Genomic DNA, 25366 nt, shown 5'->3' on the forward strand with positions numbered 1-25366 from the left:
CAAATCAACCTGACAGCATCAGCAGACTTTGACTCCATTGTTTGGAGTCAAATGCAACATATGTGGTGTGGTGTCATAGGCAGATATGCTCGTGGTACGTTTTTTAAATTTGAGAGAGGTTGCACCATTGTGTGACCATGCTCGTTATTTGTGGGGGACCTTTTATATGTCCAGCTGTGAGAAAATGTTGACCACTGCTTCCTTCTACCTGGCATAGCCAGTCAAGAAACGTTGCGACTGTTCCTCGTGCCAGCTGGCCCAGGAGCTAAGAGGGGCGGTGCCTTCTGGATGAAAACAAACCTCGGCACACCATCACCATAGTTGGATGAATGGGATTATTCTAAGCTGCTGATAATCACCAAAATTAAAACGTTGGGTTTCAGTGGTGCGAAACCTGCCAGTTATTGCGAACAAAAAACAGCCAGAGGTACGGGGGATGCACAGGCTTTTCTCCCATCTGGAGGGCGTTCCTGGGGGTTGTGCTGAGGCGGCAGACGTGCCCACTGCTTAGTCTGTGCAGCTGCAAATCTTCAGCGAAGGATTTTTTTTTCTGCCTAACACGATCGTTACATTTATTGTCTAGAACAGTGACTTGGATGACTGTTCGTTATTGTTATGTGTTGGTTACACTGTACCCGAAACAGGAAGGCTCATCCTTGAGATCAGACCGCCAGGGCTTGTGCAGTGAGCCTGTATCTTGCATCGAGTTCGCATGCGGCAGCAATAGCGGACCATAAACCAAATGTTTGTCTTTGAGTCTGTTGATGTTGGTGCGTGCAATTCACACCTTCTTGCTGCGAGAACACTGTTAATGAAAGGAAGACCTGTCGCCTGCAATGAGTGTTTAGCGAAGACATCTTCAGCAGGGGCTTGCACATTCGCTTGGCTTGAAACCTTTTTCTTTAGATATCAGAGCCGAAATTGTGGTTGCACTTTTGTGGAGCACAAAATCAAGAAGACGGGTAGCAGGGCACATGCCACGGCTGTGAACACCGCAATATTGCACAGGCTCGATGTTGGTCCAATTTTTGTGCTGCTGTGTAGTTTTGTACAAGGAGCCTGCTGTTCGAGGGCGTCGTGCCGCTACGTAACGCACGTGATGGCTCAGTTGCTTTGTTGTGGCGCTGCGGTGCCTTAACGACGCAGGTTTGATCCCAGCCACAATGGCTGCTTTTCCGATAAGGGCGAAAGGCAAAAATGCCTGTGTGTTGAGATTTCGGCACATATTAAAGATCCCCAGGGGTCCAAAATTAATCTGGAGCCTTCCACTACAGCACACCTCATAGCCAAGGTGTAGCTTTGGTGCATGCAACCCCAAAAGTTTGTGAATTTTTTGAATGCCAAGTTGGCGGTGCCATGTTGCACTGTGCAGAGCTTGAAGCGGGCAAGGTGGTGAAGAGCAAGGGCCGGCGTCGCAAGAAGGCCCCCGTTCCCAAGTCGTTGGACATGAAGCACCTGCTGGATGCATTGCCCACTCTCAAGGACCGGACGGCCCTCAAGCCTGGGTGAGTGTCCTTCCCTCGGGCTGAGTTTACTGTTTTGGTCCCGCAGGGGCAGCGTTGGACGGCGGAACAGGTGAATGGGCAGCATGGCTGTTGGGTAGGGTACAGGCGCTGCACAGGTAAAAGCAGGCCACTCTTTAGCATTACTGCACGCATCGAGGAAGCAAATGATCGGACTGACTCTTCAGTGGACACTTGGCGCAGGAAACGGGGCCGTGTCATTCGGTTTGCTCATTTGAAAGAATTGCCGCAGATACAGTCAAACCCGGTTATATCGAACTCGCGAAAAAAACACCTATCAGTTCGATATAGGGGATGATTGGACGTAAGCAAGCTAAGGAGCTGGACGTCGTGAAAGCACATAGCATTTATAAACACACTTTATTGGTGAGACTGCCTTACTCTCGCACAAAATAATCTTCTGCTAGAACAACCTCACTCCCCGAGACAGTACACACATCTCCGCATTTTTTAAGGGCGTGGGCAGCTGAGGGCGCAACCTTTCACATTTGCAAAGAAGCGTTGGACTAGTGCGAGTGCACCTGTGTCGGACTAGCGCGAGTGCACCAATCACTTCGGAGGTTGTGGTCAAAGGATCGTTTTTGCTTTCCTCGTTGCACCCGCTTTCACTTGTGCTCAGTACGCTGTTGGCAATGTAGTCTCCCAAACTCTCCCAGGGATGGGACACCATCATCCACACTCACAAACTCGCCAACCGTTGATCCGGCAATGGTGTCCGGAAATTCTGACTCTGGTGGTGGCTTCGTTGCGCTCCTCGGAATTTTCAGTCATCACTGGCACGCACAAGCCGGCAGATTGGAAGCACTTTCAGGCAGTTTCTTTAAAGCGCTAACCACGTGGAGCAACTAGCAACAAACTACTTTTCACCGTGGACCAAATCGCTCATCGGATTGCTCAATTCTGGGTTGCGTGAGTGAATGAATGATTCGGTCATAGAGGAAAAATGAAAAGAAATGGACTGGGGATATTATTGAACCCAATAGGTGGTTCATCGGCCTTCAACCCCAGTCTGGGGGAGGGTGGGAATATAGTGAGGGAGAATGGAATAGAGTAGAGAGGAAGAATAGAGAGATAAAGAGGATATAGAAGAGAAGTTTCGCCACTGTGACCGGGACCACCACGCACGAACCACAGCACAAACACAGTATCCTGGCATCATGCTGCATCTGGGAGGGGGACCTCGGCAGGAACGGTGGAGCGTAGAGGCGTAGAGTTTCAACCGTTTGAAGTTTGGGCTTGGAAGGGGGGGAAAAAAAAAACAGGTTTTGCTTTCCAGGCCCAAACTTCAAATGGTTATAACTTCTGCTACAGACCAGACAGAACGATGACGTTAGTCTTATTGCACTCCTTCATTTGTGCACAGTTCAGTGGTACCCTGTCCAGCTGCATCCCTCCGGCAGTTTTTTACAAAAGCTGTCACAAAACCAAATACAGTCGAACCCTGCAATAATGAAACCGCCAGGGAAAGCCAGAAAATTTGCTTTTGCGGGAATTTCGTTGCCGCGAGAATGAAACGACCGGAAAATTGGCCACAAACCAAAAATGTATTTTCTAAAGTCGGTTATATTACTTCGTGAGCCTTACCTTGCAGCCAACGTCACAGTTCAGCTCTCACTGTACAAGTGGTTCATTGCTAGTCGTCGTCCGCGCCCAAGAACAACGAGATCGTGTCAAACGCATCTAAAACATTCCGTGGGTTAACCTTCTCTGCACATTTTTTGCCCTGGCCCTCGGCACCGATTATGTTCGATCATGCAAGCGAAGCCCAGCTTTTTCTGTTTACGAACTTTGCTAGACAGAGTGGCACCTCGTTGCACCAATACATTTTAGAAAACTAAGTGAGCACCGCTTTGTTGACGTCCAGAAAGGCCACATCCGTCACTGTATTGTCTTGCGCACGTGCGCCGTTGAGAACTGGTGAGATCCTTGCTTTTCAAAATGGTTGAGCTAGCTGCAGGCGTTTCCAAACTCATCGGCGCTATCCTCCCTTTATACTCCCTTCCTCCACTTTGGCCACTGACTTGGGCAATGATGGCTGCATTATCTCGTAGCGATAAAAACCTCCACTTTTGGGCTGGCGAAGGCATCTTACTGAGAGCAAACATGCCAATCGCCGCACACAAACAACAAACGCATGCGCGCTGTTCAGCGGTAGTGGGCTAGCGTAGCCCAAGCCAAAGCCGCGACTTGAGTCACCATGTGTCGGTGGTGCCGCTGCGAGGCTGCCTCCACGGCTATGGACCACGGCCGCCGGCTGCACGGTCTTTTGTAAACAAATATGACGGCGGCCATGCAAGCGTGCTGTGGCAGAAGTTTACGCCCTTTGAGTACAAAAAAAAAATGCATTTGAGCACTTTTTGAACACAGTTAACCTCCAATGGGTAGATAAAATGCCGACCGAACTTGCACCGAATTTCGTTAACGCGGGATCAGTTTCCAAAATTGTTTCGTTGCCGTGAGATATAAAATACATGGATGTCTATAGACGTTCGCCGGGGATGCAAAAGTATTTCGTTGCCGCGGGAATTTCGTACCCGCGGGATTTCATTATCGCGGGGTTTGACTGTATAAAAATCTGAATAAATTTGCATTTGGTCATTTTACACAAAAACAGATTTTATATCTACAGTCAGAATGAAAAACTACATATGCCCCCCAATTTTCATCATCATAACTGTAAAAATGAAGTTTTTAATCAAAGACCTATGTGCCCCCCTAATAATGCAGGAGCAAGAAACTCATTGTGTAAATCGCAAATTACTGCTTACCAAAAAGCGAAATTGGGGATGACCTTCGTGCTACTTGCTGAAATTTGTAAAACCAGGGATACGCAAATTTCATAGCGTACACATGTTATTTTGCTGAAATAGTGTACGTTTGCCCTGCAGCCGTTCAATGCAAAACTGACATTGCGTACGGTGCACGCGGAGTGCGAATGACACAATGTAATAGCCTACTCCAACTTTTTGCATAGAGCAGCATACGCTGCACTAAACCTCTCTAATAGCATCACATCAGGGAAGAACCGTGGAATTTATATTCCTCCACTTCTCCACACCGACTCCTTCGCAACCATGAGTCAGGTGGGAGGTACCAGAGGTGAAGAGACAGTGAGAAGGGTTCTCTTCCTCCTCTTTTTGCCGGCATCCCCTTCACACGCGTGCTACGAGGCCCCTAATTTGAGAGTCTTTACAGTGCTGCCACTCCTGCGCCAAATGCGCCAATTTGCGCCAAATGAGGTATCCTGCGCCATCCTGATACAAAAACCACGATTTTGCAAGCAAGTGCGCCAAAAGTGCGCCAAAATTTGTGTTGCGCAAATCGCGTGCAGCCTGTTACAAGCACTACTTCACAGTGGTCTCTAGACATGTATAACTAATTCGGGTTGATAACTTGAACTCCCTAGCACCCGTCATCGTGTTTGCCGCGGCGAGTTTGGTTGGCGCCGTCACTGTACCGCCGATATAGTGTTTTCGTCTAGCATGTCATTGCAGCGCTGGCGTACCGCAGTTAAAAACTTTCCTTCTTGCTGTAGTTTCCAATAATTCCTGCTATAAACAATAGGTAGTTTTAGGTGGCGTTTATTGCCGGCCCTCTCCGCTCCGGGAGCCAATGGGAGCGCCGTTTCGCGGCATGCGTGACGCGCTCGGCTGCAAGCTCTCGCTTCGCTTGTTGGGCTCGCGGAGGGGACTGCCGCAAGGGAAGCGGGCTGTGAAGAACGGCCAGTCCCTCAAAAGCATGAACCTCATGGAGCGTTTTCTGCTCGCGAAAACGCGCCGTGTAAGCACCCATACGCTGCGCGCGGCGCGGCAACATGGCGGCGGCTTCGGCCGCGAAGTGGTGTGGGAGCTCGAGCGACCACTTGCGCTCTCTAAAACATCGCTCAAGGCACGCACGAAGTTGCTTGTGTGGTAAAGGAGCTTATAATGTGGGCGAAATCGGTAGTTTAAAACATCATCCGCGTCGCTAGTGAAAGCGTCCATGCAATACCTGCCGGGGTGGTAAGCCTAAAAACCGCCGACGGAGCCAGCCGGCCGTGACCAGGCTGTCTCGAGCGCTTCAAAACCGCCGCCATGAGGCACGCGCCTCCCCATTGGGGCAAGTCGCCAGGCTCCTCCCACTGCCGCGCGCGACGCGCCTCATTTTCTGAGCGTGGCAGAAACTGCCGCGTGCGTGGAATCGTCGACGCGGGCGTGAAAAAATCGCACGCGCAACGCCGCAGCGCATGAATCGCATGCAAAAGCTCCATGCACGTTTCTCGTGCACATTTCCAGCTAGCGTGGAAATACGCACGAGGACTGATAGCAAGCGCCTGCATCTAATAAAATGAAAAAGTAAAACACGAGGGCTTGCCTCAACAATTAATAAACTAGAAAAGAGGCGCGTTGTTTTTTTGCTAGGCAGGTTTGTCGAAGCCTTTCAAAATTCATTATCGTGTTGCAGGTTGTCTTTTATCCACACCAGAAAGTAACTAAATACCTTGCAAATTATGTTTTGTTGCATTTTTGCGATTGCGTGGATACTTAGGGGATTTAATTGCATCAAACTTCTGGCGACTTCTAGCGACTGTTTCGAAATAAGTGGAAAAAAATCCCATTTCCTCAGGAATGCCAGGTTGGGCTATAAAGAGCCTAATTTGGCTACTTTTTTTTTTTGGTTGTAGAAATTTTCTTTATTGGCTATTTGGCTATTCTTGGGCTATTGGGAGAGCTGACTGTGAAAGCTATTTTTAATGCATGTTCGAGCCTGCCAACTATGAAGCGTTTTCAGTGACTTCTCTTGAAAAAGTCTTTCCCTGGTAGGGACAAGGAGACCATTATTCTTCAGCTGTGTCGTCCATTTGTGATCGCATGTGTGAAAATCACCTTGAAGCCCATTCAATGGCGACCTCCACATCAATTACTGGACGATACTGGTCAATTTTTAGTGCTGAGAGGTGCTTTGGACACATCTAGCAGTTGATGTTTAGTTGCTCCAAGATGCTCCAAAACTGACATTTAGGTGCTCCAAATTGCTCCAAAATTAATAATTTACTGATACAAAAATTGCTCCAAATCACCGTTCATCAGTGGCACCACTGTCTTTACTTTCTTGTGCTCCCCTTGGAAGAGTTGTTTGTGACGCGTCAATTGTCTTGGCGGCTTTTCAGGAAGACGAGACGGAAGCCTCGTGCATCCCAGAGCTTCGAGGTGAACAAGAAACTGCTGTGAGTGCTCCTGTTAATTCGTCCTCTCGCTCTCTTGCGCATTACGCAAGACGCTTGGCTTGGGCATATTTTTTGTGTGGGTTTTGCACGCAGAAGGGTGTGGAAGAAAGAACCTTTGAGTGCCAAATGGGTGTGTTTGTTGCAGTCGTAATGGGAAGGATTTTTCTTCGCTACTATGGGCATGTAGAAGTGCTATGCCTTTAAAAATGATTTTGGCTGCATTGTGTGATGTTGCCTGCTGCATTCGTACGCCATATGTGTATTCAACACCCAGCAGCAACTTTCCTGCAGCAGGATTTCGCTGTGCTGCAAGTTTGCTACCGCTGATGCAGACTCCAGGACTTTCTAAACTAGCCAGTTCAGGAAGTGGCAGTTGTTTTGGAGTAATGTGTTGCATTTTGATGATGAAAGATGCCCAGTTTTTGTCAGTCCACAGTTCTCACTTCACCCAAATAAGTTGTTGCGAGGTGCTTGCATTGCGGCCTCCTCCTTTTGTCGCAAGGTAAACAAACGTGTGTGAAGAATTTTAATCTTTGCCAAGAACAAAAAATGTCTTCACCTCATCATCATTACCATCAGCCCATGTCCACTGCAGAATGATGGCCTCTCCCATTGACCTGTCCGCTCCTGTCCTACGATGTCCAAACCCAATTCTTTGCCCCCCCCCCCCCCCAGATTTTTCTGCTCATCTTTTCATCATACTAATGGTCTTCCCCTACCCCTAGTCGTGTCTCTTGGTTAGCTAATGTTTCCACTGAAGGCAAATTTCCGCCCTACATGTCAGTTTCAGGAGTTCAATTAAATTTGACTGCTCAGCCAAAGTTGTCATGAGCAGGGGCCCCGTTCATGGTTATGAGATCCTACAAAAAGCATAATGTGTGTGTTTTGTGGCTGTTTCGACGCGATCTGCTATCCGCACGGATAGGGGGTGAACATTGGGAGATTTAAAGGAGGGGCAACGTGCAAAAAAGTGCGCATTCTCTCTTCTGCTTAGCTCCCTAAAAAAGGGCTGCTGTCTGAGAAGTTGGCACCAGTGCACTGCTTGGTCCCAGTGTCCAGCATCCCAGCCACTTCTTTCTCCGTAGTGTTGCTTGGCACCTTTTCCCGGGCTTGAGCTGCAGCAGAGAAATGGGCCACATTCCTTTGCCAGTTGCCTGCCTCGGTGCATTGCCAAAAAAGACATATTTTTCCATGAGAGACAGAGTCTAGCTTTAACTCCACAGTGTCCTGTGGCGCTCGCTCATTGGTCAATGTGTGAGCACAACAGTGTGAGTACGACAGAGTTACTAACGCCATCTGGCATATTTATTGGCCACTCCTTTTTCAATTTCATTATGGTTTGTTTACATTTCACGCGCGGAGATGGTATCGAGGATGAACTTTGAACCCGCGATAGCGGCGAGTTGCGAAACTCCCTGTCGGCCCCGCGTATCGAAAGCTGGTCCGTGGTTGGGGGCAAACGGGCTAGCACGGTTCAGGCTGGCAAGCCTGTCATCTGTTGGCAGAAAGTTGAAGTCGTACTCAAGTGCTTGCGGCTGCTGCCGTATTAAAAAGAAAAACCGAGAAAGATATAAATAAATATCACCTAAGTTATGTTTTTTCATTTGAACTCTTTCATTACGGTGGCAAAATGGCTGATTTTGACTGCTTCCACAAAACATTTTTTCTCTTGAGCTACTGGAGATATTTAGCATTGCTATGCATGAAATTGTAGCTTCTAGATTGATCTTTGAAACGCATAACAGCAGTTTTGGGAAAGACAAACATTTACAGTTTGGTGGTCAAATAAACAGAAAAAAATGCCCAAACAAGGATACACACAATACATATAGGCAATTGTATTGAGCCTAAAAATTATTTTAGGGATTCTAAGATATACAAGTTGTTTCTATGTTCCTAAGCTATGAATCATATACAGTGGAATCTCGGTCATACGAATCTCAAGGGGCGGCAAAAATATTCGTATCACCCGAAAATTCGTATCATCAGAAAACGAGAAAAAATGGAAATGTGCTGCGCATGCGACAGGCGGCGGCAATATGGCGTCGGCTCTTGCCGCGAAGAGGTGCAGGTAGCTTCAGCAACCGCTTCTAACCTTTTGTTAAAACGGAGCTCAATGTGTAAATTAAATTGCTCATGCGGGAAAGGAGCTGACAGTATGGGAGAAGCACTATAAAATGTCATCTACGCCAAATATCCACCGCGGTGGTGGCCCAGCCAGCTGCTGCTAGCGCTCCGAAATTGCCGCAATCACAATGAGGCGCGCGTCTCCCTATTGGCGCAAGTCGTGAGGCTCCTCCCAATGCAGTTAGCGGTAACCGAGGCAGAGGCTGGCGCCTGGGTGCCGGGCTGAATCGTCAGCGCGGGCGTCAGAACGCGCGCTCATCGCCGACGCGACGCGCGCACATGAACTCAAGCCTGAACCGCATGCCATCCGGGCGCGTCGGCGTTTGCGCGCGCGTTCTTTAAAATGACGCGCGACGCGCGGCCGTGGGAGGAGCCTGCCGACTTGCGCCAACGGGGAGGCACGCTCTTCATGGCGGCAGTTTGAAAGCGCTCCGGACTGCCCGCTATCTCCGCCGGAGATGTTTAGGCTTACCACGGTGGCGGATATTTGATAGGTGCTTTCCCTAGCCGCGCGGACGATGCTTTACAGTGTCGTTTTCGGACTCATCAGCTCCCTTACTTCATAAGCAACTTCTTTTGTTCTTTAAGGGGGGAGGTGGGTCTTTAGACAATTTTTTTTATTATTAGTGCCAGCTAGATGAAAATTGGCAGTCTTAAGCAGTTTTTTACACTGATTTCAAATATGCAATTGGTTTTGACATAGCTTCATTTGTTCAAGAAATACAACACCTTGAAATTTATTTATTGAGGCATTTCTTACGGGGGTTTAGAGCAATTTCGCTTTAGCAAACTCAATGATGATTTATACGGACATAATGCCAAAGGTCTACTCTGGGGGGCTATGCTATTTTTATTAATTTGGAAGACTTTTGCAAAGCATGAAAGAGGTGAACATTTGATATCAGCAATTCGTATAAAATTGCCTAATTTTTATTAATTTCTGCAAATAGGTACACAATGACAGAGCAATAAAAATAGCATCACCCCCTAGATCAATTCAGTACGAATACAATGGTACCAGTCTTGTCATCCTAGCCCAAGAGCAACATTACAAAAACCCCCGTAAGGCAGAGCTTGGTCTTGCAAAAAAAGAAACCGAGAAAAATGCATTTGAAGATTCAGATCACGATAACTTTTGCTACAGCATAGCTACAACAATATAAATAGCATCATTTTGTAGCTCTATTCTTCACGAAGAAAAGCATACCAAGTATGTGACTGTAACACAAAAATAACTCTGAAAAGATTGACGTAAATTCACACGAATACCATACAAATTGCAAAGGAAAATTAAATTTTCTACTGTTACACCTCAGAAACTGTATATCCTCATCTGTGTCTTTACAGAATACAGAAAGGCACAATTACCATGTGCTGTTGTTATTTTTGCGGTACCAATGAGACTGAAGCACAGCAGCCACCCAGAACTAGATTGTCCTGCAATGCATCTCAAACCTACAGCAAGGCTGTAGGTGAAATGCACTTTGGTCATCAATGCTTCAGTGATGCAAATAGCATCAGCTGCTAGACCAATTCAATACAAATGAAACTATACCAGTCTTGTTATCCTGGCTCAAGAGTAAGATAAGGAAACACCCCGCAAGGAAAAGCGTGACCTCACAAAATAAACTAGAGCTGCAAGTGGACTTCAATTTGGCGATGGATACCAGAGTGATAAAAACAGCATCACCTGCTAGACAATTTGGCGATAGATACCAGAGTGATAAAAACAGCATCACCTGCTAGATCTAATAATTAAATGATACCAGTCTTATCACCCTAGGTCAAAAGCCTGATAGTGAAACACTCAGGCAGAGCATGACATCGCAAAATAAGAAAGAAATGCATCTTTAGTTTCTAACTCTTGCTACAGCATGGCCCAATATAAAAAGCGCCGTGTCACTCTGTTCCTCAAGAAAAACAAAAAACAAATATGCGACCGTACCACAAAAATAATCAGGAAGACTCTATGCAAGTAATGAAAAACTTTTGTAAACAGCGCTGGAAAACTGCACTTCTTGCTGAACTTCAAGTACGGTAGTTCCTACTTTGCACTTCCTTCAATGTCTATGCAAACTAAAGAAAAGCACAAACATATTGTGCTGCCAACTTTGTTTTTCACAAATGAGACCAAAGCACAACAGCTAACTAAATCCGGACGTTTTCACGCGGCGCTTCTCGGACCAGATTCGTACATGACAGGCGATCTCGGCACCGCCGTCTACGGCGTCTTCCATCGTGTTTCCATACGCTTGCAGCACGTAGTTCCTTGAGGTAAAAGTCTCCAGGCATTGCGGCACGAGACGTAAAGACGTGACAGAATTGCAGTCACTAACGGCAAAGAAAACACACCTGAATTGAAAATACTGCGGCGCCGAACGCGCGCCTGCAAAAACAAAACGAAAAAAAAAAATGGCGGCTCAACGGCGCCGGCCAATCAGAGACGCGGAACGGGGGGCTTGACTCGAGCGTGCCTGCTCCTGCCAATCAGCGGCTCCGAAACGGCCTTCGGTAAATCGGCGGTACCGCTCGTTCTCCTCATGCGACGCCATTTTGAGTTGGCGCAAAATACGCACAAAGAAATCAGCTACAAAGCGAGCCCAAGATGGCCGCCGCCGGCAGTCTGCTTCGAGTGTGGCGTGCGCGCGAAGTTCAAGCTTTTTTAGCCCGTTTTTCGGCGTTTTGCGGCTCCCGCTGCGTTTTCAAAGTCGTTTTTGAGATTATTCCCGATCAAATTCAGCGGTGAAACTTTTAGAGTAGGTGCTTGAAGGTACAAAGACTTCAAAAATGTGTTTTTCCCAAAATGCGTATTTTCGCGATTTTGGACCATTCCAAGACCCGCGTCCCCCCTTAAAGAGCGGTCAGAAGCGGTCGGTCGAGCCACCCGCCCTACTTCGCGGCCGTTGACGCTGCCATGTTGCCGCGGCTTACCGCGCCGCGCGCCGCATGCGGGTGGTATTCGCGGTGGTGTCAGCGCGCCTGTGGCTTGCGCGGCGCGTTTTCGTGAGCAGAAAACGCTCCATGCAGTTCACGCTTAATGATTTTGTGCCTGCGTGCGACCAAGGCCACACGGCCGCACAAACACTCCAGCCTCCCGTCCACGCCGCAGTCATCTGCTCGCGGCTCGCGTGTTCGTATCACCCGCACCGGGTGATAAATGCGAACGGATCATCCGAATTTTTTTGCATTGCGTACAATGCATTTTGGCCGGGGAATTTTGAAAATTCGTATCACAACGAAATTCATATCAACCGAATTCGTATCACCGAGATTCCACTGTATACATCATGCTGTAGACCAAGTTTTGGAATTTTGCGGTCTCACCAACCTATCGCCCCTGAGGGCTGCGCCACTCCATGAATCCACTCGAGAGTAAGTCGATCTCTCTAAAATATTTATTTATTTATTTATTTATTTACTCTCAAGGCAATGTATTACAGAGAGGAGTGGTGAAAAATGTTTTAGAAATAATAGAACAAAATGGAGCAACATCAAAACTGGTACGCGTGTAAGGTCATCTTGAAGTTAGTAGTGTCGATGATTGTTGCGATGGAAGCAGGGAGGTGGTTCCAATCCGAGCTTGTAGTGGGCACGAATGAGTTAAAATGAAGATTTGTCCGGCTGCTTGGAATTCCAACTTTGAAGTGGTGATCGCTGCGGGATGAAATGTAGGATGGCGGCGAAAATAGCGAGCTACTTAGCGAAGGCATAGAATGATAAATCTTGTGGAAGAGGCACAGGCGTGAAATTTTTCGGCGATGTGATAAGCTGGGTAAATTCAAAGTTGATTTCATGTGAGTTACGCTTGCCATACGTGAGTGATTTGACAAAGTGAAGCGTGCGGCGCGATTTTGAATGGATTCTAAGCTTATGGCATGAATGTTAACCGTGGATCCCATACAGATGACGAATATTTGAGCTTAGGCCTGACTAACGTTTTATAAAGAAGAAGTTTCAACTGCATCGGTGCAAGAGAGAAGTTACGTCGTAAGTAGCCGAGCGTACGGTTAGCGTTATTTTTTATATTGTCAATGTGAGTCTGCCAGGAAAGGTCGTCAGAAATTGTAACACCAAGATATTTGTAAGAGGTAACTTTGCTGAGAGAAGAATTGTTCAGTACATAGTCAGAAGAAATATCGCAGGTTCGACGTGAAACTCTCATAATCTTACATTTAGAAATGTTAAGGTTCATTAGCCAAGTATTACACCAAGAAGAAATGTTATCAAGATCAAGCTGCAGAGTAAGTTGGTCAGCAGGGTTTTTAATTTCACGGTAGGTCACACAGTCATCAGCGAACAACTTTATGTTAGAGGAAATGTTATTAGGTAAGTCATTAATGTAGATTAGGAACAGTAACGGCCCAAGAACGGATCCTTGCGGGACGCCAGAAGTTACGGGTGAGGAAGTATGCATCCAAGCATACTTGTTTGTCCTTTCACACAAAGTTTTTATCGCTTGACTGGTAAAAAACAGGAAAAAAAAAATCGAGCACTCTTGAGAAGCGGTGCGCGGTGCTCTGCTGCGCTAATCTGACATGAGTGCCAGGCTATCTTGAAGGTGATAACGCAATATGGCGCGGTGCATTTGTCAAAATACCCCTGCCGCACGTTGTCCAGACCCTACGCATGAAAGTAAAACTGCAGTCATAAGATTAGAAGCATGTTTTGTATATACATACAGCACGAAGTCAAAAACGAACCCCCAGCACCTGTTGAAGTCTGAGGCCGTTGAATGGGAGCGTCTTCATCAGAACCAAAGTCTGACGAACCCACACCATTGCTGGAGTCATGACTGCTGCTGGGGTGAGAAAAAGCAGCGGCTACAGCTGCCAAAGTCCCTGCCACAGCTGTCCGCTTTTGCCGAGCGCGCCGCGAAGGGGCCGCCATTTTCGCGCAACTCGCCGCTATCGCGGGTGCAAACTTCACTCTTGACGCCGTCTCTGCACGTGAAATGTGAACAAACGATGATGAAGACGAAAAAGGAGTTGCCAATAATGCGCCAGGTGGTTTTAGTTGTCTGCAAGGCGCAGTTTTTAGCTTGCGCGAGACGTTTGAAACCATTGGAACTCCGTGTCCGATAGCCTGTGGCGTCGTAAGGAGAGAGTTAAAAAGCAAGCGTTATTTTATACATTTTGTTATTAGGTAAACCCATTGCGAATGGCACAACAATTAGGCTTGTGCGAATAGTGATATTTTAGTTCGAAGCGAATTCGAAGCGAATAGTCCTAGGGGTCGAATACTTTCGAAGCGAATTCGAATAGCTGTCAGGTGTCACTGAGACATTCCGGTAAAAAAGTTCTACAGTAAAATCTCGATGATACGAATATTGCGGGACCGCGAAAAATATTCGTATCATCCGAAATTCGTATGAACCAATACAAACCAAGAAATTGAGCACTGAAAAAAGTTTCCGTTTAATTCTTTTCGTACTTTCGCATGGAGAAATCCGTGACGTTTTTCTGCTTGTTCTTAACCTCCATGTCGCCGAGCAGTAATTTCTGGTTTTTCGTCTATTCACTCGCGGTGCCCAAGCTCACTACAGGAGCGTTTTTGCACGCGATTCATGCGCGTCGGCGTTGCGCGCGCGATTTTAATGCCCGCCTCGGCGATTCCGCGCTCGCGGTCGCCTGTGCCTCTGTCAGAAAATGACGCGCGTGGCAGTGGGAGGAGCCTGGCGCCAATGGGAAGGCGTGCACCTCAGGGCGGCAGTTTCGAAGCGCTCGAGACAGCTGGCTGGCTCCACAGGAGACGTTTAGGCTTAGCACCCCGGCAGATATTTCATAGGCGCTTTCACTCGCGGCGCGGATGATTTTTTAAAGCACCATTTTCGCCCACATTGTTAGCTCGTTTACCGCACAAGAAACTTCGTGTGTGCTTTGAGCGGTATCTTAAGTAGTGGTTAGAAGCGGTGGCTCGAGCGCCCCGCACCACTTCGCTACCGAAGGTGCCGCCTGGTTGCCGCGGCCGGCCGGCAGCGTGCGGGTGGTTTCGCGGCGGCGTCAGCGCGCCTGTGGAGTCCGCGGCGTGTTTTCGCGAACAGAAAACAATAGCTCGGCCGTTCCTGGAGAAAGAGCCCGTACGTCACCGTCTCTCGCTCGTTCGTCAGTCGGGCGCCTCGCCGGCTCGTTTGTATCATCCGCCGGGCCGCGCAGGCCCGTTCGCGAGAGCCGAAATTTTTCCCATTGTTGCAGTGGGAACAATTTCATTGTTTGAAACAAGGAAACAGGAGTCTCGACTACCCTGCCGAACATGCGCGAAGGCTGCGACGAAGCGACAACGCTTTGAATGTGGCTTAGCTTGTCTTGGCTCCACATGTAGTCGAGATGTAGGACTGATGTCGATGGCACTGCGGCTTGCCTAACGAAACCGAAACTTGAACGAAGTTTTGATATTCGTTCATCCCGAATACTTCGAAATATCGGAAATTTTAAATTCGAGTCGAAGCGAATTCGAATACTGTAATATTCGTTCGAATATTCGAAGCGCCCGAATATTCGCACAAGCCTAACAACAACCCTTGCACCCGTAATCGCACGCGTGCCGCCTGGTCACTAATCCTGGCAGAGCACAGCGCGCAGAGCGACTGTGGAGGAAGCAACGAAAGGTGGGCGCGGTTGCTCCGTACTCTTTAATATACACTCATAGAGAGAGCTTGCGAGTGAAAATATGAGCTACTAGAAAGATTCGACAGATGGCGCGAACAGTCCAAGCACGCCAGTTTTGCACTATGGCACGAATTTTTGAATTCACAATGGAGAACGTACCGGTACGTCAGCGACAGTGAAAGGGTTAAAAAGTACCTGGTGCTGTGCATGAGTTCCCGATCCGTCCATGTGGTCCCAGCACAGTCTTGTGCTCAAGTCGCATGAATTGGTGGCGCATTCAGAGATTTTGTGGATGTTAAAGGTGGTAACATCTCGCTCCTACTAAAGTTTGTAATTGCACACAAATGACCTCTTCAGTAAAATCCTCTCAGATTGCAAAGTGGTGAGACGTGCACTTACGTGTCATGCTGTGGTGTTGGGCCGTTTTTTCTTGCGTTTATTTCATCCATGCAACAGGAGATGGAAAAATGCAACCGTTACCTTGTCCTGCTTGATGGGTTTGCTAATGATATGTATGTCGAAGAGAATTGATATTCCTAAATCTGAAATCTCATAAAAAGAGCAGCTTGCAGGAGTAAGGCAGTTGAAAAGGTTGAGGAGGAGATTGGCAACATGAGAAAAACAAAGGCAAAGCTTGCGGCACCAGTTTCTGATTTAATCTTTGCAGCTGAAACCTTTGCTGATAATGCAGGAGATGCAGGCAACATTGCCTATGGTTTGAAATCGAACAGCCTGAGAAAAACAGCAAGAAAAAAGAAAAACCCGTTAAGACACGCGAAGAAATAAAAAGTAAAGCTAAAGGAGCTTTCCCAAATTGGTTAACACCTATCTAAATGTTGCGCAATCAACAAATTTTGCATTGTAATGAAAAAGGTAGAAGTATTCCCAGAAAACATCACATGGGGTCCTTGAAAATGTATTTCTTGCTGCTTAAAAGTCTTTGAAATCCTTGAATTTTTGCTTTTGAAGCCTGCTGTATGAACCCTGTGTTGAAACCATATACCCTCATCTAGTCTTTTCCTGATTGCATATACCCGATTCTCTCTTGTTAAAGTCAAGTACTAGTTCCAGAAGCAATTAGTACCAGTTATTCGCCATTTTTATGTGCTCAATAGAGAATGTCTACAGCAAAACCTCGTTGCAAGAAACACTCAAGGGAACCAAGGAACGTGTCTCTAGTAGCCAAGGTCTCTTATATGCGATGTTGCTAACATGGCGAACATAAAAAAACTATCCAGTCTTCATTCAAATGTCTCTTATAGCCAAGTGTCTCTTGAAACAATGTCTCTTGTAACGAGGTATTACTGTATTAACATGACTAGGGTGCCCAATGAGTTAGTAAAGCACCAATGGGAGCGCTTCTATCAATTGACAGCTCACTGAATCAGTCTTCACATGGTAGCTTACGAGTGGTAGAGTATCATTAGCCACTCATTAGCCATTAGATAGATGGTACTCTACCACTCTTACGAGTAGTAGAGTACCACCTATCATTTTCAAAAATAAACAATATCAGGCTTGCTGGAGACCTTGTCAGCATAGACAGTTCTACTACGAAGTGACACTAGACCTCCGGAAATACCCTCTTACGGAAACAAAACTGGCTGGTGAACAGCTGGTGGTGTTGGAAGCGCTCTTCTTGTCTGAACTGATATTTGACGACTTGGTGTTATCTTTAGATTTTCATCTGAAGCAGTTATTGCAGAAGTAAGGCATGGATGAAGGTGGAATCGCGAGTGGCATGCATTTTTTGATGAGCAGTAGTGGGCGACGGAGGTGCCTTGGGGAATCGGCTTGAAGTTGGGTAACTGTGTAGTAGCGCCAAATATAAATTTATAATGAAACCGAAACTACTGGAACCTAGCCGAAAGTGGCAGGTCGACTTGTCAGACACGCGAGGGACCTTCAGAGGAGCCTCAGTGGAATAGAGCTTTTCTTTCTCTGAACCAAAGCTCACTAGTGAATAGTTGGTGTCATTTTCAGGCAATTATCTCTCCTCAATGCTGTAAAATTACAAAGCTGACAACATAATTTGGTATTTGACTTGCTAGGAGCCCTTCGATAAAAATTGGTGGTAATGCAGCACAACCACCAGTGGCAGCTTTTTTGTCAAGTGCTGCAGCCGCGTCCCCTTTCGCGAAAACACACACGCTGACTGTTTGAATTGCCGATTTCGACACACAGATGACTACAGCATGTAGAAATCGGCACCGGTGATCGATTTGAATAGGTGCGGTAATGAAACAGTTAATGACCAATGGTTATCTTGCCTTCACATTAGATGCCCTGCCCACACCCATTTCTTCTTCTTAATTTCTACCAATATGTCCTTAACACGCGTTTGTTCCCTGACCCACTCTGCCCTCTTCTTGTCCCTTAATGTTACACCTGTCATCTTCCATTCCATTGCTCACTGAGTCGTCCTCGATTTAAGTTGAACCCTCTTGTGAGCCTTGGAGGTTCACTAAGAGGGTTCAACTTAAATTGAGGAGCAATGTTTCTGCAATGAGGAGCAATGAGGAGCGAGCAATGTTTCTGCCTCAGTGGTTAACAGGCAATAACTGGCGGGGACGTTGTCCGACTGCCTACCAACATTTGTGTGTTGCTGTTTCATGGTCCACTGGACATTTTCAGCCGCCACCCGCTTGCAAGTCAATTCAGGTTTCTGGTGCCTTTCCTTTTCAGCCATCCGTGTGGAACACTTCAGGTTGAGCTCCTGGGGGAGCAGCAGACATCATCTCTCAATGGCTCCGCTTAACCTTATCGTTGCTTTGGTCACAGCAGCTTCCACAGTGGAGAGGGATGCATGGTGCTGCTTCAGCGTCACGGAGTGGTGGCTCGTTCTTCTGCACTTTTCCCCCTCTGCCTGGAGTGACGACACAACATGTCTGAGAGACGTTCATAGATGGGGCACAGGGCTTTGCACGCATGAGGTGGCAAGTTGCAGCGGTGCTTTTGTGGGGACTCACCTTTTTCAGTCGTGGCATTTTGGTGACACCAGGAATCCGGACCAGCCGGGCATAGGCTGTGATTCGAAACGGTGTCGTTTGATGTCATATGGCTTTTGTTGGCGTTGGCGTTTTTGGAGTTGTTTCCTTTGTGGGATTTCGGAGGCCAGCCGTCATAAGGGCTTAACTTTCTGATACGTTCTCCTCTATTTTCCCTTTCCCGGAAGGTTCTCTAGTGGTACTACAAGTGCAGTCTAGTGTCTTCTGCTGAAGCACTTTGTGAGACAGCGGCACTTTGTTGGCGGGCAGGTCGCAAAATAGAGTGAGCACCGTTTTGTTGACATTCGGAAAACCAAGAGTGGCAGCCTTGCTTTTCAAAATAGTACAGAGCAAGCTTCACACGATCACAAACTTGTTGGCGCTATCCTCCCTCTTCCACCTGAGCCAGCCTTACAATGTAGCGACAGAAACTTCCGCTTTTGGGCTGGTGGAGGCATCCTATCAAAAGCAAACATGCAGATAGCCATACACAGCGCATACGCACCCCCACACACAACAAACACATGTGAGCTGTTCAGCGCTAGCTCATAAGCCCATGCCATTACGGAGGATAGGATTGCGTCGCCCCCTGGCGGTGTCGTGGCAGGGCTGCCTCCACTACTGCCTGCTGTGTGGCTGCCAGGCACTAACTCAATCACCGATTTTGTAAACAAAAATGGTGACAGCCACACAAGGGCCGTGTGACAAAACTTCATGCAGTTTGGGTCTGCTTAAAATGCATTTGAGCACTTTTTGGGTACTGCTGGTCTTAGGCAGGTAGAACATGCGAACCAAAGTTCTCGTGAGCCCAAAAACATTTCCTTGTCGAGAGAGATGAATTATGTGGGCTTCTGTGGGCATTAGCTGGGGATCTGAAAATATTTCGTTGCCGCAAGAATTTCGTAGTCTTAGCATTTCATTATCATGGGGTTTGATTGTGTAACCAAACTGCACACAAACCAAGCCAAATTGCAACCTATATTAAGGTGTAAATTTGCAATTTCATTTACAGCGACTGCGTGTATGGAATCTGGCTAGGTCGCTTGGAACTACCGCTCGGTCGCTTGCACAGGGCAAGTTTCTGCTTGAATAGGTCCCTTGAAGAGTCTATGCAATTGTTGGCGCACTGCAGCAGTAGTTTCTAGCTTCACTTTGTTTACTGAGCATGCCTTTGTTGTCTAGAGCTTAGTTTCCGGCATTGTGTGTGATCACTAGAGACCGGAACTTTAGGCACGAAAAATCGAGGTTTTAGGCGCCTAGAATAGGCACTGAAAATTGCCGTTTAGGTATATATAGGTGCCCAAATCTCCAGTTTAGGCAGTGTAGGCTGGATTCGTACTTACTTCAGCAGCGTTATTTACGACAAAATTTTTTTGCTTGCAGTAAAAACAGCATACAAGTCTTGTGCTGTGGTGAAGGAAATAAGCCACACAATAGTAGCTTCTTAAACAGATTTACGTGAGCTGCAGGGTGATTCAACTACAAAAGCGAGGCCTACGAAAGCAGACCCATTTCAATGATTTGCTGTAGATGGTGTACCTCCTTTCAGTCTAGAATTGTAAGTGAAAAAACGACTCTCAACATCCACTGAAGTTGAGGGAGCGTGCTCGTACTTCGGGACGCTGCATGACCTGATGCCATCTGGAATATCAGAATGTTTGCTGCTCAGAGCCTTGGGCAGTTCTTTCAGCACAGGATTTTATTTCAGACAGAACGGCAGAATGTCAGGCAGGAATGGTTGTACCTGCATGCCCGTCCTTCTGGGATGGTGGCGGATCTGTCCAGGACCTTCGAAATGAGCTCAGCATTTTTCGTCAGAGTGGTGACCAAGCTCTCAGCAGCGGAAATTCTTTCTGCCAAGAGTGTGAAATAAGCACACGAATGTGCCAAGTCACGTTCAAGTGTAGCTTGGTGTAAATAACTTGGGCTGCAACGCTTCTCTCGACTGCAAAGCTGTTAACCCTCTGAGGGTCACGGCCGTACATGTACGGCATCGGCAAGCACTTTCAAAATGGTCAATGACGTACACGTACGTCATTGCTTGTATGTTAAAAAAAGCGCGCCTTTTTCGCCAACTTCTCTTGCTTGGCGTGTGCTGCCATACTTCGGAATTACGGCAATTTTTTTTTTTGCGCCAATGGCTGTTATTTTTATTTTTTTATGATTTACTTCAGCGACGCGCCGGCTATCGCTTGCGTATCCGCTAACGAGGGGGTGCGCTGGGTACCGCCCACCAGGCGCCCGGTCGCCTCTTGCTTCTTGCGCCCGCCACAGACTAAGGTCACCTGCGAAACTGATGAGGCTGTTTTCTCCGTTTTTTGTATTTTATAGGAGCGGTGCGCCGTCTATCGCTCACGCATCTAGCCGCGCGTGCAGCGGCTGGTTTTGGTATCATCCTCCGGAAGCCTCCCACTTTTTGCACCCACGAAACTGATGTCTATCTGATTTCGATCCACTCAAAAGGTGCCGGCTTGTTACTCTCCCGTTTTTATTTAGAAGTTTTCTTGTGTTACTCATGAATGAACCACATGTATGTAACAACACAAATGATTTTTTTTTGTCACTTTATGGTCACCCTAAAAAAATTACGATATTTTTTTCTCGGAATAGATTCATCCGAAGAATTTAAATCAGCAATAAAAAAAATCGACCCTGGGGGGTCGCATTTGGCGAAAAAATTCGACCCTCAAAGGGTTAATACCGCAAGTGAGGGTTTTTGTCGTAATTTTTTCTCCCTTAGCAGAGTTTTTTAGTGCTAACAATGGGCTCTGGTGGAAGAGGCACATTGGGTAACTGCTGCTTGAAAGACAACTGCGCCTTGAACAAAGATCTCAACTCAAGGTATTTATTCGTTGACAGGGCAGAACGACCTCCTAAGCTCTTCACAACACCGATGAACCCCATGGATAGTACAGGGAAGGGAAATAATTACGTACAGGTTACTGGAATACTCTGTTTTGCAGAAGCCAACAACTGGTGAATCTGCGGAAATATAACACCGTTCATTAACTCTGTTCTTACATTAATTATCAATATTAGACAGCACGCAAGATTTGTTGCCACTAATTCCCTTATTGCTAGGTTTCCAAATGCCCTTCAAGGTTACCCGGCACAGCAAACGACAGCTGTCATGATCACAGTGCCTGAAAAGTTCCCAGATGCTCATTCCTATGAGCTCCGTTTTTTGTTCCTTCTTTGTCCTACGTGTGTTGCATTTGGCTGGGCGGCGGTGTATCCGAGATGGATGGATGAATGGGCACGTGTTTGTGGCGTCACCTTGAAACTGTGGTGTGTCAGATTGGTGCATGGTTTTCTCCTTGGAGGCGTCTTTGACCTTGAGTGGCGTGTGCACGGCTGTGTCGCGTTCATTTTCTCCTTTGCTTGCTTTTTACTGTGTTAGCAATGGATAGGGCTCATTGGCAAAAGTTTTCGCCATTGGTCCGCGGACACAGCGCATCAGAAGGGCATAGAACAAAGCAGCTGGTGTGGAAAAGGGTGTCGTCGGTGAGGCTGGCTGTGGTGTCGCTGATTACGGGCCTCTAGCGACTCGGCCGATTTGGCGAGGTCGAGGTTGCGGTGACTCGAGCCTGATTTGCGTTTCTCAGCATGTTTGGCATGGCTTGCGGATTTTTCTCGCAAACAGCATCTGACAAACAACACCAATAGAAGACCCAATTGCGGTCTTCTAAAGTGAGAATAGTTCTTGCAGAACATCGACTCAAAACACACAAAAAAAAGGCATATATAATACAAGAAAGGCCTTTTTAGTTGTTAAAAAAGCTATTAGGCCCATGTAGTCAAAACAGGCACTTTTTAAAAAGCCCATATAGTCAAAATAGGCATTTATAGGCACGATAAACTATTGCTTAGAATGCTCCCCTTCCCTTAGTTCATGCTGATATGATCGATACAGACTGAAGGGAAGAATAGGCATTTTGCCTAAAGTTCCGGTCTCCATACTCAGGGCCAACTTTGTGTGGCAGTGCAATCAAGGCTACAGAGCCGAACTATGCCATTTAGCTGCGCCACTGGAAGTAGTTCAACAAAAATAATGGGCTGCCTGTAACCAAAGCAATTGGAAAATATATACTTCCTTGTTTTTTTTAACCTTGGATTGATAAAGGAACTAAATTAATAGGCAGAATATGTGAAACTGGGCGCATTATTTTTAAATTTCCTTTTTTTTTTTTTTTTTTTTGGTTGCGTCTTTTGCCACTAGCGTCGTCGACGGCACCTTTCTTTCCCTCCAATAGCTTGCCACTTCATTCTCCAGATAGGATTTTTAAGGAGCTCGAGAAGCAAAAGCTGTCAAAACAAACAAAGCAAGTGGTTTGCGACGTGTACGCTCAAGTGAGACTGATGCAACCGGGACTCTCCGTTGTTTACAAAATTCATTTGGTTAGCCAGCTTGCCGGCCTCTGCGAGCATGTGCATAAGCGTGTGTGCGGGCTGCTCTTTCAGTGTAACGTGCCCTTGCTGTGTATATGTAGGCACGCTTCCCATGTCAATCGTGTTGCCCAGTTTGCAGCTTCAGAACAGTTTACAAATCAGTGCATGCCCTCAAAACTGCAGCGCTGACAAAATTTGCGTCTGGGCGGTACAAGTTGGGCGCTATTGTCCACGGTCGGTCCGAGTTCTCCAGTCAGTGTTTTCTTGTGTTTACAAACAAATGAAGCATGGGGAAGGAGACGTCAGTATGCCTGCATGCTCGGTGGTCGGGGTTTAGCACACTCAACCACAGAGCCTATGCGAAGAAACGGACTGTAGCAAATGCGTTTCTGTCACGGCAAAACTTAAACTGAAATCAGTCGGGAACAACTTTGGCGCAGTAACACAGAGTAGTGAGGTTCCCCCTTCTAGCTTTCTCTCCATTGCCACAGAAAGTTGTCCCAAAGTGTAATGATAACGTAGCTGCAGAGGAACGAAAAGAAATATTAAGCCTACGATTGCAAAGATATTATGTGAGAAGCTATGCCGGGTGAAGCCCATGTCCAAAACATGCCAGCAAGACGATAATTGGCACCACAGCCTATAGCAATTTCACATTCCTTCTCACAGTCACACTCATGATGGATGCATTTTCACCAGTGACAGCTTACAACCACATTGGGGGAAAAGGAGGGCTTGGTGGTGATGGAATTCTGCGATTGAAAGAAACAGAATTAATGTTTGAAGCTAGGTCAAGATGGCGGCTGCTGGCAGTGATTTGGAAGCTGAAATGTCAGCAGTTCAAAGTTCGCCTTGACATTGGCAATAGTGCGCCATTTCGAGGCCACACAGGCCTTGTAAATATATTCTTTGGTTTGTTTATAGGCTCTTAAGTATTGATACAGAGAAAATAATTATCTAGATAATGCAAGCACGTTTGTTTTTTAATGTTTTTTGGGGGGATTTTCCGTGTTTCAGGTGCTGTTTCCCCTTTTAAAGCAACCATTGTTTTGTTTTCTTCTGGTTGAGGCCAAAAAAAAAATTTCTGGCCTGTAATCAAGCTATTGCCAACAAGCTCAGCCCTGGTTTTCAGGAAAAAGTAATTGCTTAACCTCTGCTGAGCGTCAAGAGGCATGGATATTTGCATGTGAAAAAAAAGTGCAGCCTTTCTGCCTTGTTAAGCCCATTCCACACGCAAATTTGTAGAGGCGGAGCCACTCGTGCGGCGAATGACCTTTTTTCATTGTTGCAGCAAAGTGCCAAATGTTTGGAACGATCGAGTATCCCCGCGAGCCCCACACTCAGGGGGGCCGGACCTTGGCCAATAGGAACATAGCTAGGTGAACGCCACAGCAACCCCATTTGTATGCTTAGCAACCAAATGGCTTTGTTTGTATAAGCGCAGCATAAGCGCAGGTGCACCAAAACAAACGCCCGTGCGTTCACAACATGATGTCGCGCGCCGTTTCGAACAAATGCTTAATCGGTATCTGCGCAAGTTGCAGACATCACAGCAGGCAAGAAGTACTGAAGAATCCAAGAAGAACCGTCCGAGGCTATGGTCCGAGGTACACCAAAATGTGCTAGGCACGCACAACAAGCGAACCCAGGGTTGCTTGCCATGTTTGTCTTCTCTGCTGTGTGTACGTATATTGGTAAATTATTGGCGATTGTTGTATAAAACCGCAAGTAAACTTATATTTACTGCACGACAGTCTGCAACAGCTTGCCCAGAAAGTTCAACAAAACCGATTTTTCTAGAATCACAACAAGCTTTGCTTGTGGCAGATTTAATTTGGTCCGCAAAAAATGTGCCTCTGAAATGTGAATATCGCGACGTTTGCAGGCCATGTAGACGGCATTTCCAGGCATTGTGAACTTCGCAAGTGCGAATGTTCGTCCCACCGCATTCGCAGACGACAAACCGCACCATGTAGAATGTGCTTGGCTTCAAGGGAAACTGGAGCAGTGCGTCCCATGATATGCGTGGCTGCGCCTCTGTGCAGGGAGAAGGACATGAAGCACCTGGAGGCCGTCACCGAGCATCCACACTTCCGGGCCGATCCCATGGGCACTGTGCTGGGTCACCTGCGCCAGATGTACAAGCCTTAGGTCTCACCCGCCTCTGCAGGCACAGTCTTGACATCGGGGGAAAACGCAGCCTTCCTTCATCTCTTGTTTCCTTTTTATTTATTAAAACCTGACGCTCTTTGGTTGATGTCGTCCCTTGTTGTACCACAGTAAACGACTCGCCCATTGCTGCTTTTGTGTCAGCAGCAGCCTGGCACCAGCAACGAGGTCTGCCCAGTACCGGTCACTGTTGTTGAGTCTAAATACCTATGAACTACTGCCTGCTTTCTGGCTCAGATTTTTGTTTTTGGGGGGAGGAGAGGGGGGGCGGGGGGTGAGTCTTCGTCAATGTAGCCCCGGCCAGCACGGTACATAAAGTGGACCACCCACAGTGCAGACCACAGACACCCCCCTCCCCCC

General features: G+C 47.1%; 1 protein-coding gene across 2 annotated transcripts in view; it reads left to right on the top strand.

Moving 5' to 3' along the window:
* Nucleotides 1-25092, top strand: part of LOC144179272 (uncharacterized) — a 38364-nt gene extending 13272 nt beyond the window's left edge. Inside the window, exons 4-6 of one of the 2 annotated variants that reach the window (XM_077707565.1) lie at nucleotides 1373-1505; nucleotides 6673-6729; nucleotides 24883-25092. In XM_077707565.1, the coding sequence (XP_077563691.1) occupies nucleotides 1373-1505; nucleotides 6673-6729; nucleotides 24883-24988 (296 nt within the window). In that variant the 3' untranslated portion in view covers nucleotides 24989-25092. Of the gene's footprint in view, nucleotides 1-1372; nucleotides 1506-6672; nucleotides 6730-20779; nucleotides 20898-24882 lie in introns of those variants that run through there. The other variant, XM_077707574.1, reaches the window with a different exon arrangement.
* The last annotated feature ends 274 nt before the right edge of the window (nucleotides 25093-25366 follow it).

The sequence above is a fragment of the Haemaphysalis longicornis genome, unplaced genomic scaffold (assembly GCF_048455015.1).
Source record: "Haemaphysalis longicornis isolate Haplotype H1 unplaced genomic scaffold, Haemaphysalis longicornis Haplotype H1 scaffold_1, whole genome shotgun sequence".
NCBI classification, from domain to species: domain Eukaryota; kingdom Metazoa; phylum Arthropoda; class Arachnida; order Ixodida; family Ixodidae; genus Haemaphysalis; species Haemaphysalis longicornis.